The 19,743-nt window shown below is 30.1% G+C and overlaps 2 protein-coding genes across 2 annotated transcripts; one reads left to right on the forward strand and one right to left on the reverse strand.

Moving 5' to 3' along the window:
* The first annotated feature begins 4,119 nt into the window (after nt 1–4,119).
* On the forward strand, nt 4,120–7,324 carry LOC124825765 (receptor-like cytoplasmic kinase 176). The gene is made up of 6 exons (XM_047298465.2): nt 4,120–4,530; nt 5,044–5,366; nt 5,595–5,730; nt 5,971–6,113; nt 6,210–6,333; nt 6,677–7,324. The coding sequence occupies exons 1-6, from the start codon at nt 4,479–4,481 to the stop codon at nt 7,147–7,149; spliced, it is 1,251 nt and encodes a 416-aa protein (XP_047154421.1). The 5' UTR covers nt 4,120–4,478; the 3' UTR covers nt 7,150–7,324.
* A 5,278-nt stretch (nt 7,325–12,602) lies between these two features.
* Nucleotides 12,603–15,830, reverse strand: LOC124825766 (expansin-A4-like). The gene is made up of 3 exons (XM_047298466.2): nt 15,551–15,830; nt 14,599–14,917; nt 12,603–13,517 (listed from the first exon to the last, which is right to left on the reverse strand). Exons 1-3 carry the CDS (start codon nt 15,696–15,698, stop codon nt 13,208–13,210), a joined length of 777 nt encoding a protein of 258 aa, XP_047154422.1. The 5' UTR covers nt 15,699–15,830; the 3' UTR covers nt 12,603–13,207.
* Between the last annotated feature and the right edge of the window lie 3,913 nt (nt 15,831–19,743).

Below are 19,743 nucleotides of genomic sequence, written 5' to 3' on the forward strand. Positions count from 1 at the left end.
AAACAGAATAAAAGCATTGAAATTGAAATTTTATTGAAAGTAAAATGAAAGATACAAAAATCTGCACCAGAAACTGCCAAAGGAGAACCGCGGATTGTCACTGATCCTTGATCCTCTTCAACAAAATTCAGAATAATAGAATTCTAAACTAAGAAAGCGATAAACCTAGGCTACTCTCTATTCTACTTTGTCTCTATCCAAAACTGTAAAAGAATCTCTATGAAAGTAAAGTTTGTGTGTGTATGTACATGGTAGAAGCCCCTTTATATAGGGTTGGAGAATAAAATGAAAGAGGGAAAAGGAAAAAGAAACTTGCTCGTGATGCTTTGAGCTTCCCAATCGGACGGTCAGCTGCTGCTCCCTTGTGCTCCATACATCAGAACCCTCCGATCATTTCATTTCTTTGCAGAACAAACTCCGGTCACAGTGCACGCTTTGGGTCTCCTCTTCTCATGCAAGGAGCCCTAGCTTTTGTCTTACTCTCTTGGCTCGTGTGTGCTACTGCCTCCAAATGAAGTGATGGAGTGAAGACCCCCAAAGGAACAGAACACCAAAACGATGACGTTCAACTAAAGGGCAAAGCCCACTGCAGCATCGCCAATCCACTCAGCCCAATTCTCCAAGCCTGCACCGTCAAACCAAACACAATGTTTTACGAATGGCCTAATAATCCAAATGTGGCAGCAACATTTTCAGCCCAAGGCTTGCTTCTCAGCGGCCCAATTCATTTTCTACAGCACAAAGCTTCCAATCAGCAGCTAAATTCAATGCAATGGCCCAATTTGACTTCTAGCGTCCTAATTTCCAGCCAAAACCATTCAATCAAGATAAGCCCAGATGACCAAAGGCTTTCCTGCAATTTAACTCAGAACCCATCAGCAAATAAAAGCAAGGCATTTCAACGATTAAAACTAAAGGAAAAGATTTTTATTAACAGATTTTCTAAAGAAAAAAAATATTAATTTCCTAATTATTAACAAAGACTAAAAATTACCTCTAAAAACCTAATTTTAACTACAATTTTATAAAACTACTAATTTAAAGAAAAATCCTAAAGCTAACCTATTTCTAAACAATTAAGAAGAAAAACAAGCTAACCTAGACTCCTAAACATAGAAAAAGATGTAAAATTGGAGAGTTATCAGAGATAATTGTGTATGATTTGTATAAAAATATAGTTGATAGATATAATAGTTTTCTTTTATTTAAACTAGTTTACCCTTGTATTTTTGTGGTCTGTATTTGTTTGTTGTTTCTCTTTTGCGATGATCACCTTAATGGTGTGAGCTTAGGGATACAATCTTTCAGTTGTCTCAGTGGGAGGTTGGGAGTGAAGCTTGCAATGTAGATGGTACTTTTGTTCTTCAGGTGAAGAATTTTATTCTTCGCAAAACTGTAATTCTTGTTATATCATTGTGTATGTAATGTTCATTTTAGTAGTTTTATATTACTAAACGGGGATGTTACATATAATATTTTAAATTTGTAATATAATTTTAATAATATTTTTATTTTAATAATTACTATAAAAAGTAATCTCATAATTTAATATATTTTATTATAGTAAAAAAAATTAATGCCCATCCCATTCCATTAGTGTAGTTCATCCAAACAAAAAAACCTAATGATATCGAATGAATTTATTTGAAAATTGGCTGACTCAATCCTTTACTGAATAGCTTGACTATTGCAGTGGACCTTTGACCAGCGATGATGCATCGGCAGTCAGAAAAAACATGCTGCGGGAATAACAAGAAGAATTAGCAACAGGGACTTGGACCGTCATTACATCTATTTCTCTTTTTTTTTAACAAATAATCATAACTAATTGTTCACTTGTATTTTTTTAATTTTTTTTTTATGTTTATCCATTTATTTTCCTCCCTGAAGTGGAGATGAAGATAAGTGTCACCTATATATTGAAGGAAAGATGTACAACTTCTGTATTTCCTATTTCTTCTGTCCAGAAAAGTTCTCACTTTACTTTCATTCTTTTGAAGTTTTCCTTTTGGATTTTCAATTTAAAAGCTTTTTATACTAAACAATTTGAAAGTCAAAACTATTATTTATATTATATAATTCAGAAGTCATTTCTTTATAAACGTTAATTTATGAATTGTATAATTTAAAAGGTATTTTGATTTTTGGATTATATAATCTATAAGTCATTTTTACATTAATTCATTTTAAGATTATATAATTTAGAAGTTACTTTAATAAAAAGTGGATTGTATAATATGAGAATGTTGCAGTACTTAAAAATAATTTTTTATAAAAAAAAGCTTTTAAATTGTAGAATTTGGAAATTATTCTAAATTATATAATCTGAACATTATTATTAAATATTAATAGGATTTTCATGAGAATGTAATATTTTATTTTGACCAATTTTAAATGAAAAAAATGAGAGATAAAAAAGATATAAGATAAAAAAAAACAGAAATAGAGTGCTGGTAACAAAAGGAAAAACGATGAAGAAATAGTCTGAAATCATTTTTGCCTTTTATACCTCTGAAAAGGATAAAGGAAGAAATCATGAGGTTTAAGAATAAATAATGACGTCATGTGAAAAGTAAAGCAAGCATTCTTCATGCATGAAAGTAATTGAAAATTTTATGACTCTTTCTTGTTTTTTCTTCTTGTCTTTTTGGTAGGTTTCAATTTCTCGTTTGACATGGTTTGACGCGCTTCCAAATGAACACTATCACATTTCAATTAATTTTCTTTTTTATTTTTAAAATTAACTTTATTTGCAATAAATAATGATGAGAAATTTAACTTGTTATCAAGATCTATTAAAAATGTTAGCAAGTTGAATATATCATTATATTTCTATACTTCTAGACCTATTGATTAAGATAATCTATGTGAAAAACTCTCAAATCATTTAAAACTCAAAGTCAATACTAATTTATATACAATTCATTAACTTTAATGAAATTAAATTAAAACATATATAATTTATTGGGATAAATAGTAAATTAAAGTCACTCTTGCTCTATTGATATAATTTATTGGGATAAAAAGTAGAGTTTAATGTCAATCTTGCTCTTTATTAATTGTTTCACTAAAAAAATCAAATTTTTAGGAATTAAAGTGAAAAGTAATTTATATTTATCATATTTTCCATGAATTAATATGTCTTTCGGAGGAAAATTAAAAGCGGATAAAAGATTAAAATCCAAAACTGAAAAACATTTTGAATGTAAAAATTGACCTAAAATTGTTATCCTACCCTAGAACATATATTAATACTAATATCATACTTATATGTATTTATATTGTAAAATTAAATTTATCATTATAATTAAGATATATTTGATAATATATTTCAATATATGCAAGAGCAATATATATACGATAAAGGAATTTTACATTTTTTTGTCTACATACATTAATTCTTGCCAAATTTATTACTGAAATGATCGTTTTTTAAACTTGATTACTTTTATTTATTTTGACCATTTTTTAAACTAAAATAACTATTTATAAAGAAGAGCTACAAAATGAAAAGAAAATTATATATAACAAAATTAAAAAATAATTTTATTAACTTGTTCATAATTATAGATAATAGTTCTATATATATTATAGCATTTGTTCCACTAGTTATTTTGAACCTGAGTTAGGAAAAACATGATTGGAACGTGTTCTTAACATTCATAGGATATAATCTCTGTCCCTAGCCAAACCAAGTTAACTTATCGTTGTAACATGTGAATAGATTGAATCAGATAATGAACACCCATTTGTTCTACCATTTTAATTCAGAAAAAACTAATCGTAGATGACTTAAAAGTTGTATTATTAGTGATGCCAGATGCTTAAGCTCATGGCCCTATCAAATGAATGGACAGATTATCATGCATGACAGCTTGGTAACTTGAAAGAGCATGACCATAGACCATAACACGGCATCAATCAAAAATAACGAAGTGGATTATCACTGGATTGGCTTTAATAATAAGATCAAACAAAGCTGTCACCGATCAATAAAACCAGTAGATAGGTTTTGATATCCGCATTTATTTTTCACCTACCCCTTCTTTTTAAAATGTGAGAGGAATAAATTAGCTAATAAATTCTCATGTTCGTATGCGTTTGGTAGTTAGTATAGACAAAGTTGATGGAAAAAGTAAAGTCAACCAACTAATTCTCTGAATAGTCAAGTGGCTCCATTTACAAAGTCTAACTTTTTATCCTTGTACTTTTTGCTTTATCATTCTTCTATTCTTAACCAAAATCATTTCATCTTGAAAAGTTTATGAAATCTCAGCTACTCAGTGAGCAATCACTAGCATCACCCAAAAGGCCTAGTGTCTTATCTTTCTCCTGTTTTGGGTATTTCCTTTTGCTTTTTCATTTGGGGTTGCAACTTTTGTACACTCCTAGATTTTGGAGTTGTTTGTTTGCATGCTTGTCTGGTTGTGTTTGAAAGATATAACAGAAGCCTTTTAGTATTGGGGTGATTTTAGTTGATGGGTGCTTGTTGGAGCAGTGGGACGAAGGCTGTGAGCCCTTCCAGTGCAGGTAAGCTGCTTATTGAATTGCATGTTACATCATTTTGTTTCCTCTTGATATCTGAATACGCTAAATTACTGGTCAAGATTTAGTTTTTGGAGTTGGGGTTTGATTCTCTTAATCTTGAAGTTGTCAAGTTGATGAAGATTTGGACTGCCATAGACATGCATGCTATACTTCAGATCCGTGCAATATAAGACTGCTATGTCTTATCTTATGGGGTGATCCTTGTTTCTTCATAGTTGAGGAATCTCACTGAATGCCTAAATTCTAGATTTGTGCCTTAGTCTAAATTTTCGATGTTTTTACCCCGTGTGGTGATCACTGTGGTGAATCCTGTTGGAAAAAACTGTGATTTGAGGTTGAGAGAAAATTTAGTCAGCAACATAGGGATAATCTGTGGCCGTAGCTGGAATCCATGTAAATTTGGTTGTAAAGAGTGATGATAACCTTGTTTATTTTGTTTGTTACAAGGTACTGTGGTTACTGAATTTTTGATCATTTGTTTTGGTACGTTGACAGGGTTCACTTCTAGAAGTGTGAGCAGAGAGGGCTATGACATCCATTCAAGTAGCAGGAACTCATCAGCCTCCATACCCATGACCCCTCGGAGTGAGGGTGAGATCTTACAATCTTCAAATTTGAAAAGCTACAGCTACAATGACCTAAGAATAGCAACAAAACATTTCAGCCCAGACAATGTCTTAGGGGAAGGTGGATTTGGTTCAGTTTTTAAGGGTTGGATTGATGAACATTCGCTTTCTGTTACCAAGCCTGGTATAGGCATGGTTGTTGCTGTGAAGAAACTTAACCAAGAGGGGTTCCAGGGTCACAAGGAATGGTTGGTAAGTATCAATTATTTTCTAAACACATTTCTGTTTCCTCATTTGATGAAGATTCTGGCTTTAAGTGGTTTTACATTAACAAGATTCTAGGCAGCTCCAAGCTTTTCTGGTCCTGTTTCACGGATTTCTGTTTAACTTAAACGGCTTCTTCTTTTTGATTTTATTGTCATTACTTTACTAAACACTTTTTTGATAACTTTCTTCTTGTTTTTACACTGTAACTTGCAGGCTGAAATCAACTATCTCGGGCAACTGCAGCATCCTAATCTTGTCAAGTTGATAGGCTACTGCTTAGAGGATCAGCACAGGCTTCTAGTTTATGAATATATGCCAAAGGGCAGTGTGGAGAATCATCTATTCAGGAGTCAGTACCATGTAGTTTATACGAATACATTTAGGGTATCCTAGAATATCTCAGCATATTGTTGAATCAATTAATTGTGTAATTTCGAAGCAATCTTAGGAGTTGTTTGCTATATTGCCATATTTCTTTCCATATAGGCTTTGTACTAGCTGTGCTATTCCTCTTTCAAAAGAGATTGTAATTTTTGCTTAATCTCCCAATGTTTCAGTACTAACGTTGAAGATATCATCATTAATGCAGGGGGGTCTCATTTTCAGCAGCTTTCTTGGACATTAAGATTGAAAATATCCCTTGGGGCTGCTAGGGGTCTTGCTTTTCTCCATAACTCAGAAACCAAAGTCATATACAGAGACTTTAAGACTTCTAATATCCTGCTTGATACGGTATGTACTGAAAAATTGGTATTGTCTTTGTATGGTTTAATATGATGGATTTTATGATTCCATAACTAAGCTAGTTAATTGACGAATGTTTTGCAGAACTATAATGCCAGACTTTCTGATTTTGGGCTGGCCAGAGATGGACCCACTGGTGATAAGAGCCATGTTTCTACAAGGGTCATGGGAACACATGGATATGCAGCACCAGAGTATCTAGCAACAGGTACAAGAACCATGTTTCCGTACTAGCTTTTTTACCTTTCCATGCCACAATTTTCCCTAAAATAGTATACTTTGTTGATGGACCATATAGATCAAAGTCAGGTCATTTTCTCTGTTTAGACTATTCTCATTAGTGGCTCCACACATTATTGCTTACATAGCAATGGTTACAGACCGGCACCATTTTCTTGAGATGTAATATAATATCCTATACACTACTATGCATGGATTATTGGAACCACATGTATATGTTGTATGCTTATTTTTAAAATATAAAATATGATTAGATATTTATCGGAACCTTTATATGTAACTATTTTATTTTATTTTTCCATGTTTACTAGGTCACCTCACTGCCAAGAGTGATGTGTATAGTTTTGGAGTAGTACTTTTGGAAATGTTATCAGGAAGACGTGCCATAGACAAGAATAGGCCATCTGGGGAACAGTGCTTAGTTGAATGGGCAAAACCTTACCTTGCTAACAAAAGAAGGGTTTTTCGTGTAATGGATAGTCGTCTAGAAGGTCAGTATTCCCTTAACCAAGCTCAAAGAGCAGCCACTCTTTCTTTTCAGTGTCTTTCTGTAGAGCCCAAATACAGGCCAAACATGGATGAGGTGGTGAGAGTATTGGAGCAAATACGTGACTCAAATGATCAAGTGAAAAATGGTGATCATAATAAAAAGCGTCGACTAAGTGGCTCTGCCTCTGGCCATGGCCACCCAAATGGACTCCCTGCATCTGCTAGCACAGGAAGTTCTGATGCTCCAAAAAAGTTGGCTTATCCAAGGCCTTCTGCTTCTTTTCTGTATGCTTAGTCAAGGAATTTTCTGGTGAGAAAGGAGTAGCTGTTCTTAGATGTGACATGAACCATACCTGTTAAGTAATGTATAGTTCCCTTTAAAATCTTGTATTTTGGCCTACATTTTGTCATTGTAACACTGATTGTTAACATAGTTCCATCTGTTTCCGTAAAGTTTTTATTTTTTGTTACTCTTGAATCCTTTATGAAAGTGCAATGGAACCAACAAAGTTGATCACTATGATCCTTTAAATCTAACACCATTTAATTAATTTTCGTTAGAGATTTCATCATTAAGCAGTTTACTCTAATGATATATTCCTTCAAGTGCAAAACTTCTACTGTTAACTTAGGCCAATCCTTTTATGACGGCTTTTAGGAATCCAAACCTAAAAAGAACTTAATTAGTAAAGTCTAGTACCAAAAAACTTAAAATAGTTGAGGAAAGTTGAGATTTAAACCAGGATTAAGTGGATTAGTAACCAACTAAACTAAATTATTTTGTTCAAACATAGATTTATATTTTCCTAAGTCAACTACTCATCATTTTACACTGTAAGACAAAAAAAACATGATTGTTTCTTTCTGCACCCCATCAAATTTATCTTGCATCTCATCCTTCCGGATTTTAGTTTCCGGAACTCAGTAAATCAATTTTGGAAGCATTTTTCAGGAACACACTAAATCAATTTTGGAAACATCTTTTCGAAAGATACTCAACCAATTTTCCAGAATAAACTCACCTATTTCTATTTTGGAAAAACTTATGGAGTTTAGGAAGAAAATTGATAGGTACAGGAGCAACAGAAAATTTTAAGACAATAATTTGTCTTCTCTCATTCTTATCATACACTGAAATTTCCCCACACTTCTTCCTTCTCTCTCGTGATGCTTTCTTCTCTCACTTTTTTATTGCTAAAACAGCGGACAACAAAGCCAAAGGAGGAGTCCAACTGCTTCAACCTTTCATCTTCCACTTCTTTTTTGTTACTTTCCATCTCTTCTCAAAGGCCAAAGGTGTGGAGGAGTCTTTTCTCATTTTCTTGTAGTTACCCTCTTGTAGTTTCAAACTGAAAATAAAGTTCAGTTGAATTGAACTGAATTACTTTTACAATTAAAAAAACAAAAATTGGATTACTTTTATATACATTGAATTTATTTTAACTATTTAAAACTAATTGTTATTTGAATTCGTAAAACTTGGAATGATTTATTAAATTAACCCATTATAGAGTTTGGATGCATTCAATTTTAGGCACATAACTAATAACTTAAAAATGTTAAGAATAGAATGCTAGAGAGAAAAAGATTCGTACAAAGTTGTTTTGTATACTAATTCATTAATTCTATTAATGAGTCACATTCAATTGTCCAACCACTCTAGTCAAGTTTACATTAAATAAGAGTTTATACACATACATAGTCAATGAGGAAGATCCACCCTACTCTCTCTAGAAGGGTGTTCTCTTTCATGCTCTCTTCTCATTCTATTTGATGGAGATTGATAGTATTGGTTAAGAATCCTACTATATACCTCATGATGTGAGGTAGTGTGTGTAATTTGAGTTGAAGTTCTTGAACTCCTTCTAGTGTGATTTCTACTTCTACTCTTACTCTTTCTTATTTCTTCATGTTTTCTCTTGTTTAGCATTGAGAACTCTAAGCTCCCTACCAATTTAGCAAAATATTCTTCTCTTTCCATTTTTTCTTTTTCTTTCAAAATAGCCTATTGTTCAGCTCTTTGACCAAGTTTTTCAAAGTGAGTTTGACCTCTCACTACCAATTTTTTAGGTTACAATTTTAGACATTCTCAAGGTTTTTTTGAAAATATGCAATGCAACAAACAAACATGAATTCCAAATAAGTTTCCTTAAGAGATTTAAGGAAGCAAAAAATACTTAAGTTCACTTATAGGAAAAGACATTTCTATTTCTCTCGAGCACATTAATGACCCTCACTCTCGCTCACTGCACCATGCCCTTAAGCTCTAGGGTTTTCAAGTCTCGAAGAATCAAGGAAAAGACAAGGAGAGGGACGAGAGTTGACTCTCGAAGGAAGAAGAGAATGACTTCTCTCCCTCGCGGGTTTCGACCCAAAAGCAGGTTAGTAAAAAGAATAAAACAAAACGAAGGCAATAACTAAAATGAAACAAATTTTGTTTTCAGCAAGGTTCGAGCCTCGATCCTAAACGCCACATTCAGCAACACACAAATATCACTAATCCAAACTCAATTCACTAATAAAATAATCATTTAGTAGTTATTTAAATGTTACTCTAAGGCTTATCACAATTAAACAATTATAAAACACAACATTCCCATAATTAATAAATTGCTTCCATTAAAATTGTGTAATTTCCCTGGTCTTACATGTGGAGGTTATATGGTTACACTATTTCATTTTTATGCAAATTTTTTGTGTTGTTTGAATTTTGAATATTTGGTGATTTGTTGCATGTTGAATAATAAAAAGTCAAAACAATCCAATTTAATCAAATTAGTTCGAGTTTTTGTTATTTTAAAATAAAATATTTCTTGTTAGGAATAAGAATTAAAGAGAAAGCTTAATTTGAACCATTTTTGTCACTTAATATATTTTATAGATTTATTTAAATTATTTATGCAAAATTTAATTAATTGAAATATTGGGAAGTTTATCCTTAGTTAAGAAAAACCTCACTAGATATGAGCTTTTAAATAAAGCTCCCATTTGTTGGGTCGTTGGATGAACCAAATCTTGTTGAGTTAAATTCATTTAATTAAAAATTTAAGTGTTTTGTTGTTGGGGAGTAAATTCTTGACCAACGTTGTTTTAATAAAAACTCCTAGTAATGTAGTTGTTGGCAAATATCTTGATCACTAAGTAAGCAAAACTTTTTCTGGGTGACTAAAATTCACTACGCATATGACATCGACTAGATAAGTAGAATAGTAGATACATAAATTTGAACATGTGCTTAATTTGTCGAGTGGGTCAACCAATGGTTGAACGAGAGTATTTTTTTAACTTTGAAAAAATAAGCTTTTAAAATGTTTCTAAATGCTACAACTTGTTTGGTTTATCATAATATTATTATATTTTGATCAACACTTGGGTTGAATGTTGTTAAATATGATAAATGGATGATAATATTAGTAATTGAGTTTAGGTGAAATGTATATTAATAAGAGTGTATAATGTTTTGGTTGTGATATAACATGTGATGTGTTATGAGTATAGAAGGAATACTACATTGAGATACCTAGGTTATGTATTCAAACTGGGACTCTAAAGGAGATGATCTCGACTCAATTAATATTGGACTCATATAGAAGAAAATATCAGGTGATGATAGTTGAAGGAGGTTCCTATAACCTAGTTTATGGTGAAAAGTAGAACTATGTTTGATAGGTCATAGGGATTTACCCTATCATAGGAATACATTGAGTTCCTATTCATGTAGCTTTTGTTATGGTGATAATTGAGTGAAGATAATATGACAGATGCAAATCTTTGAGTTTAATTTAATGCACGAGTCATCCAAAAATAGAATTAAGTGTTTATGATGTGTGATATAAAAATCTTATGACATGAGAGATAACTGATTGGGACGAGAGTTACACACTTAATGATGAATCTTTAATGAATAAATTGGAATTATATTCATTAGATTAGATTAAATAGATGAGATATGAATATAATGTGTATAAAATTGATATAAGGATGATAAGAAAGTTTTAACTTATTCCGGTTTGTATATATGTGTTGTTTATGAACTATGATGATCAATTGTTACATATGAACATATAAATTTGCAAAAAAATAACCTCAAAGTGATAAGTTGAAGATAGAAAAAATAATTTATAAATAAATATATATATATATATATATATATATATATATAATAATAATAATAGAGATATGTTTTTAGTATATTAACGTAGTTATCATAATGAATGTTCCGTTAATCAAAATAAAACATAAATAATTGATCATTTGACTATTGTATTTTATTTTTAATATAAATTTCATTTTTTCATGTTTTCATAACTTTCATATTAAACATGAAAATAGTTATTTATGTTATTACTATTTTCTATATAAATTCTAGAAATTGAATTAACACATTTACAATTTTTTTTTCCAAACCAAACTATTTGTTAGTCTGAGTTGAGCTTAATAAATTTACAACAATCTCCTTTCTTTTATGTAAATATTTTTTATTTCATTAACTACTCACTTGATTTGTGATTATTCTCATTTTAGTTTTATCATTACCACAAAAGATTTGTAGCTATTTTATATAATAAGAAAGTCTTTACTTATATTAGCATTAAAAAAACTAGCATCTACACTATTATATAAAGAGAAATCAATATTTTTTTGTCCATATTTTGTTTTTCCATTTTATTCTTTAGTAATCATCTTTTCAAATTCAAATAATTATTCATAACAAAACAATATATTTTTTAATATTATTTTTTTAATAACTACTTTTTAAATTTAAATAATTTATAATAAAAATATTTTTATAATAAAAAAATATTAATATAATGAAAAGTTATACAAATGATTTGTTTTATAATTATTTTTACTAAAATATTTATTTATTCCATAAGTTGAAATATAAAGAAAGTTTTGAAACAATAATACTAATATAAAAAATTATAAAATATTTAAAAATAATAATTACTAATAAATTTATAAATTTATGGTGAAAGATAAGAAAAATTTATTAAAAAAGATTATAAAGATAGAAAGAAATTTATTTCCTAAGATTACTATGACTTAGTCAAATAACATAAAATACATAATATTCTTGTACTTTCCAATATCAAAGAAACATTTAATAAAAAATGTAAAATTAAAAAATATCTTTTATTTTCGGATCTTCATGGGTCCGTATATTACTAGAATATAGTAATATCTAAATAAACAATATAATAATATGTAATTAAATAATATAATGTTAACGAAATTTGATAGAATTATATAATTACTCACATATATATATATATATATATGATAATAGTAAATTAAATAATAAATATTTTGTAAAGCATCACATTGTTTTCATTTATTTTTTACTTGTTTTTGCACACATTTTAGTTCAAGTCCAAAAAAGTTTACAAATATAATAAAAATTTTCAAGAAAAAAATATTCAATCAATTCTTTTATGTTCTTACTAAATTTACATCACATATTCTTGTATGATACTTTTTTATTAGTTATTTTTAACAACCACAACCTATTCTGAGTTCGGTTTACTTAGGGAAAGACCTACGCTCTTTTTCAGAATAAGTACAATCTCAACTTTTATTAAATAGAGTTTAATCAACGGAAAATCCAATGGTTCTTTTCATATTGTCAATTGAATTGAATTTATTCAAGCTTTGATTGAAGAACATAAGAAGGTGATCAAACTAGTACTATAACATAAAGTGCAAAGGAAGAAAGAAACATATAAATGCAACATAATTGAAGGCAAGTTAAAGAAAGAGACATGCATTATAACTGAAACATATTACATAAAGGAGCTGCGGGCTACATGAACTTTGCAGCCTCTTCAGCCCCATTAAGTCAGAAAGCATTCCTGGATAATAAATATGCCAGCAACACCCAATTACACTTCACTACTAATTAATAATATCACACACAAATTCACCTTCCAAAAACCATACCATTACCACCATCACTTTAACTTATCAACACACCTTCAAAAATTCCAGGGAAAATAAAGGAAATTTGAAGTGGAAAAAACTAAACCATAGTCAAAATAAAACTTAGTTATATTTTTAGACCACAAATTCAAGATAATTCTAATTTTAGTTTTCTTTTGAAAAAAAAAACACTTTTTAATCCCTTAAAATTAGAAAAATATATTTTTAATTTCTAAATTTAAAAAGAGAGAAATGTTATTCTCTAACTTTTAGCATGTAAAAATTAGAATTATATTTTTTAATTTCAAGGGATTAAAACACATTTTTAAAATCAAAAGATCAAAACTAAAATCATCTCAAATTTTAGATATAAAAAATATAATTAAAGAAAAGACTGAAACTACTAAAAGAAACATTTATGTTTAAATTTTCTTTCAGACGCGGAAATTCTTGCCCGTGAAGGTCTGCCCGAACTGCCAATGAGAAGGTGCCACGTTCCACGAGGTTGACGTGCGTCTGTCACTGCCCGTGACTCTAAAGGAAAGGGCCTGGCCCACTAAATTGGCGTTGGATTGCCAATTTTGGCCCCAGTTTCGGCTCATGCTGTTCCACGCACTTTTGCTTCCCTTCACACTCACGCGCACGATATCCCCTGCACCCGCCACGTTGGAGATCAAAACCAGGTTGAAGTAACGAAAGCCGTTGATAGTGAATCTAATTCCACCAGCCTTTCTGCATGCCACCCTGTACCAAACAAAATATTATTATTATTATTATTTATGTGCTCATTTTATTAACTCTTTATTCTAGTAATCAAATCAAAACACTTTTTATGTTTAAATTGGTTGGAACGTGAGAAAACAAAAAGATAAATTATTAAAAAGTGGTCATGGTCATGGTTAAAACTTCAAGGTTTGACTGGGATATTTTGGTAATTTAATATTTTACAGAGTCCCAAAATGCAGTTTTTTTGAAGAAGGTGTTGTGGGTGATGTGTATGACTGTGACCCAACAAAATCACTGCAGAACCAGGTCTTGTGCTTTTAATAATACACTAATATTTATTGTATAAAAAGTTTGATTAAAAATTTATCAAAAAATTATAAAGTCAAATATGAGACCATTATTGGTGCGTAATGCAAACAAGACTGGATGAAGCTGCAGATTATATTGATAGGGTTTTTGTATATTTGTGAAGAAAATCATAATGGAACAACAATCAAACATAGAAAAGCAGTCATCCTCATCCTCATCCTCTGAGGTTTGTTTTGGTACAGGCCAAAGCACATGATTCCTCGGTTTTCATACTGGAACAAGCATGAAATTACGACAATACCCTCTAATAATAAGAACAATGAACAAAACAAATATTTACCCCATCTTCTGTATAGTTTTGCAGGAAAATTAATTCTTTGTTTCTTAAATTTCGTTTCATGAAAAAAAACTTCCAAAATGGTTTTGTGAAAATTAAAAATTTCAAAATAAATTAAACACTTAGACAAATAAAAACACTGTTTTTACCGTTTTACATGTTTCATGGTAATAATAACATTAAAAATATGTGATAAAACCTTTTACAAAGATTTATCGTGATATGGTTAAACATCTAATAGTCTAAAAAAACACATAATTTTTTTAAAAAAATAATCTTAAAAGGAAAAACTTACAAAATGATGATGGTTGAATTGTAAATTACTTAGTTATACCTTTTAGTGTTTTATGAACTTTCCCATTTTCCATCAATGCTATAATTTTTTAATAAATCCGAAAAAAAAAGTTAAACAAAAGTTAACAAGACATATATACAAAGTGGTAAATATCTCACCGGCGGTAGCTGACGGGGACAATTCCGGCGCGGTACTGGGCGATCTTGAGGAACATGGGCATGGCTAGGTCGAAGTGGGGGTGCGGAGGGTTGCACCAGCCGCCATTGTCGCTGGGAAGGGCGAAGTTGGGAGGGCAGAAGTTGGTGGCTGTGATGATGATGGAAGGCCTCCCAGGGTTGCACCACCGTGGGTCCTGGTCGCACTTTATCTCAAAACACGCGCCGCAACTCAACCCATTGTTGAACAGTGCCGTGCTCAAAGCTGCAGTGTTCACTCCATACCCTTGACTGTATAGGTTCCCGTACCCACATGCCCCACCTAAAAAACATAAACAAATTAAAAACATAAATAATCTGCAGTGGTAGAACAAGAAGCAGTGTTTTACACTTTTTTGGCTCAGGGTGAATTTACCTATTGTCATAAAATAAAATCTGTATTTTAATCATGGTAGAATTACTAGTTATGCATAATCTTTGGAAGAAGATACCAACATCAGTTTCCAATGCATGCATACCTAACTAACTTTTCCACTGGGGTTAGAATAAGGAAGGGTAAAGATAAAGAGAAAAAAAATAGTAAAAAAATGTTATAAAATAAAAACAAAATGAACAAAAAACACAAAATAGACGAAAAAAATGAAAGGGTGTCTGTATTTGAGGTAATTTAAGAGGTTTCAGACACCAAAAATTTTGCTTACCCACTTTTAATGTGAGATTATACAACAAAATCCACAATGCATGAAATAGTGTTCCAAAGTAAAACAACTCAATGTGAGTTTAAAGAAAACAGAGCACTGTATGGAGGAGAAAGGTGAGATTTTGAAGGTTGCAGTGGTGGAAAAAGGAACGGCAATGGTGTACATTTTGAAGAGCAGGGGAACCGGACATCATGGGTTGAAAGAATTGGGCAGTTTAAGGTTTTAAAAGAGTGAGGGTTTATTTGTGTACATACCCATTGTTCCAGAGGCATCGCTTCCACCGTAGAAAGTAGCGTGGGCACCCTGCCATGCACCACCGGTGTAGACACCGGGAATTCTGGCACTGGTGGCAACGAAAAGGGTAACCAACGATGCAATGCATAGTGAAACCGTTCCAGCCATGGCTGACAGAGAGAGAGAGAGAGAGAGTGATAAGGTGTTTTGGTTGTGTTGAGTTTGTAGGGAATGCGCGGTGGCAGAGGTAAGGGGTACTTATTGACGGAGGGAAAGGAGTGGGGAATCTCCAACAGTCCAAAATACTTACCATCCAATTAATGCATTCTCTTTCTAACCATGTGATGATGTGATGTAATTATTTTTGGCAATGGGATAGAATGGATCTTTTTATTTCAATAAGTGTAAATGGAATTACTAATAAATTGGTTTCATTTTCTCTGGTTGGGTTTTTACAATTTAGTGCGAAAAAAAAAATATTTTGACATACGTAATATTTTTTATATTTATTTGATATTATTCTGTCTTATTTTTTATTTTTATTTTTTGAAAAATTAGGAAAGTTTATTTTTTTAAAATTATTTTATTTTTATTAGGTGTCTCAAATAAATATCAATGTGTCAGGTTATCTTATTCTAGTTTGATTTTTTTTTGTATTTTATAATAATTTATTAAATAAAAAATATATTATTAATAATTTATTTTCATAATTTACTTTTATATCATAATAAAAATTTGGCAACTAAGAAAATAGATTACAATAAATAATTTGAAGAGTGCAATTAGGGATGGTAAAAAAATTCGCGTCCGCGGATATTCGCAGTTAAAATCCACGACGATAGTTGGTACCTGCGAATATATACTACCTGCGAGTTGCGGGTAGCGGATTTTTTAATACCCGCTTATAAATGGGTCGGGTGCGGGTATTATACTATTCGTACCCGCGAATATCCACTACCCGTAAAAAATAAAAATAAAAATTTAATTTATATTTTATTAAGTTAAATTTAATTAAAATTAACGTTAATTTATATTTTATAAGGTTAAATATAATTAAAATTAAATTTTAATTTATATTTATTTTAATATATATTATATTTTATATATTTTTTTGTAATTTTATTTAAATTTTATTATAATATTTTATAAAAATATATTTTTTTAAATATTTGAGGGTATCGTGAGTTTTAAAATATCCATAGATATTTTTTAAACGGGTATCCATACCGATAACAGGTATAGTGAATAATTTTTTTTTGTCGGATCGAATTGCGGATAGACACTATGACTAAACCGTTGTCACTCTTTCTGAAGTACAATTAAAGATTTTTAATTTCTTCTCCACTAACCACTTTTACGGAACGATATAGGAACGTGAAAATAGTGGGCACAAGTGATTTAAAAGGAAAAAGAAACAAATGTAAATGATAAAGAGATTAGGATTTTAAAAATGTGTCAAGCAAATTAAATATGGATAATAGGATAAAATAATAATGTAAATCATCAATAACTTAAAATGACAAAAAAAAAATCACTGATGAAAACAATACGGGATTTTAGGAAAGTAAAATTCATAAATGGCAAAAACTCATTGAAAGGAAGAATTGTTCGCCATATAACAATGGACATTTTGATAAAACATAATTCAAAAGTGACAAGAAAAAGCAATAAAAAGAATAGATGTCGCCAAAATAGGAATGAAGATTTGAGGAATTTCTCTAGTACATTATTTTCTTATAGTTATAGTAAATGACTGGTGGGCTATGATTTGCATTTGGAGTAATCTTTATAATTCGAACTATTAAACGAGTTGATTTAATAGAGTTGAATTAAAATATATTCTACTCAATTTAACCTATCTTTTGACAATTAAAAAATTTGGTGATTCAGTTCTTCTTATGGGTAGTGTAGTGTATCAAGTGATGTGATTCATTTAGATATATAATTTCTTGTTTCATCTTATTTTATATTTATAGTAACATTAAAATAAATTTACTTTACTTATCTATTTATAATAATATAATAAGAATATTCATTTATTTAACTAAATATTAATCATAGTTAAGAAATGATATAACAAAGAGAGGGAGTAAAAAATTAAGTGTTAAATAATATAATTACACAAATAAACAAAATAAGTATTAAAATATTATTCAACATCATTAACCTTAAACAAATTAAAATGTCAATATAATTAATGCATTTTATGCTAACTATGATAGTAGTTATTTGTTTATGTTTAAATCAAAGTCATAACCACAAATGTTTTGGAAAAAGAAATGAAAAGCATCTTTTGTGACAGGGAAACTACATATTGACATTGTAATTGCTACAAGTTTTATATAAAGAGTATATATCGTACAATGTTTATATTAGAACATAAGAAAAGGAAAAAAAAACATGTGATCTTATTAACTACAATTCAATCTTATCTTTCTTTTACTTATCCAAACTCTACTTATCAAGCATATACACACATTAAGAAATGCAATGTTAAAACAATGTAGCACGTAAAGTTGATTAAAGAAGATCATATGATAACAAATGTGACGAAACAAACAACATCTTGAAAATTTTATATAAAGGAATCAATATGAAGAAGAAGAATACAAACACATGATAGACTTGAAAAGTGACACAAGTATTAAGTGAAGATGTTTTGATGATGAAGCTTAAAAATGGAGATGTTGAAGATGTCTAAAGTGTTTCATTGTATGTTGTTCAGTCTTTTTACACAAAGTTATAATTAACACAACCTATTAAAATCAATTCAAAAGAAAATGAGTTTTGAAATGTGAAAAAATGCTTTAAAAATCTCTTTTTGGTTACGAGATGCACTTCATGAATTCTTAGATTTCTAGATGCTCATTCGATGAACTCTTATGTTTTTCATACTTTAGGCATTTTATCAAGCAATTTTAAGTTCATTTGAGCCTTTGAGAAGCTTTATAATGTTCCCTTTGTCCTCAACCTTTTATAAAATATCACGTCCAATGCAAGCTATTTGATTCTAACTTGTGGATAATCAATTCAACTAATAATAAATAAAGAACAGAGCCTGAAGATGCAGATGAAGATCACAGTGCTTAAACGAAGAAGAAGAAAATTGGTTGAAAGCTCTCCCTGAAACCCAGATAACATCACAACACATCAATTGCAGTTAAAATTACAGAAATGTATAACAGAAAATGGAATTATAAAGAAGAAAGTTGCATACCTTGCAGTCCATCTTGCGTATTTGGAGGGATCGGTATGGTTGTAATGCATGTGACTTTGAGTTTCACTTTCAACTTCCCTTTGATTATTCATGGGCATGCAACTGAAGAGGGACTTTTGCAAGCTTTTTTGATGATTTCTGGGGAAACTGATGAATATATGTTTGACGACGCCAACGGTGTAAACACTGAGCATGGAAATCCGAAGTAGCAGTGAAAACCAAAGGGAATGCTAATATTCAAAGGGAATTTCAATCCTGAATCAATTTCGCTATTTTCTTCATCCACTTTGATTTTAAAAGGTTTTATTTTTTTTTAAGAATCATATTCCCACTTAAGAATATATATGATGTATAGGTCATTTTCCAATATCCAACCACTTTATTATGTGTTACTGGATTGATATTTTTTTACACAAAGAGAGACTCATGTTCGATTTGAAATTTTTTTTACAATAACTTTTAAATAAACTAAACATGTCATTTTAATGTAGACTTAAATATGCATATCATAGAAAATAAATTGTTTTTTAATATGGTTCCTTCCGGTATTAAAAAAAAAACATTTTCTCATTAGCATAGAGGAAAATCCCCATTCTTCGTTTCGTTCAATTTTGTATTGAAAAACATTTTTATTTCAAGATAGTTGTTAGGATTTTGATATAATTGAGAACTTTAATAATTTATATTCATGTTTCACAATAACAAAATATAATATCTTCTTTGTACATACATTGATAAACATTTTTACAATTATATATAACATTAACAATTATCATATTTTATATTTGTGACACCCCGATTTCTATTTGTAATATCCTGATTTCTGGAATGTATTGGGTTATTAAAAATCGGTAAAATTTAAAACTTATCATTGCGCAAAAACATACTTAAAGAAAAACTTATCCAATTACATTATTTCGAATAATAAAACAACGAAGAAAATACTCTAATTATATTGTCTTAACTTGTAAAACAAAATAGCTTAATTATATTGTC

This window comes from Vigna umbellata, chromosome 11 (genome assembly GCF_029865625.1).
Source record: "Vigna umbellata cultivar VRB3 chromosome 11, Vumbellata_1.0, whole genome shotgun sequence".
NCBI lineage: Eukaryota > Viridiplantae > Streptophyta > Magnoliopsida > Fabales > Fabaceae > Vigna > Vigna umbellata.

What these genes read in the sequence shown, in the direction of transcription:
- LOC124825765 (XM_047298465.2), top strand. Translation starts at nt 4,479, where the DNA reads ATGGGTGCTTGTTGGAGCAGTGGGACGAAGGCTGTGAGCCCTTCCAGT. An exon ending in AGGGTCACAAGGAATGGTTG is followed by an intron (nt 5,367 to 5,594) that starts GTAAGTATCAAT and finishes TGTAACTTGCAG; the next exon opens with GCTGAAATCAACTATCTCGG. An exon ending in GGAGAATCATCTATTCAGGA is followed by an intron (nt 5,731 to 5,970) that starts GTCAGTACCATG and finishes TCATTAATGCAG; the next exon opens with GGGGGTCTCATTTTCAGCAG.
- LOC124825766 (XM_047298466.2), bottom strand. Translation starts at nt 15,698, where the DNA reads ATGGCTGGAACGGTTTCACTATGCATTGCATCGTTGGTTACCCTTTTC. An exon ending in CGATGCCTCTGGAACAATGG is followed by an intron (nt 14,918 to 15,550) that starts GTATGTACACAA and finishes TATGTTTTTTAG; the next exon opens with GTGGGGCATGTGGGTACGGG. An exon ending in GTCCCCGTCAGCTACCGCCG is followed by an intron (nt 13,518 to 14,598) that starts GTGAGATATTTA and finishes TGTTTGGTACAG; the next exon opens with GGTGGCATGCAGAAAGGCTG.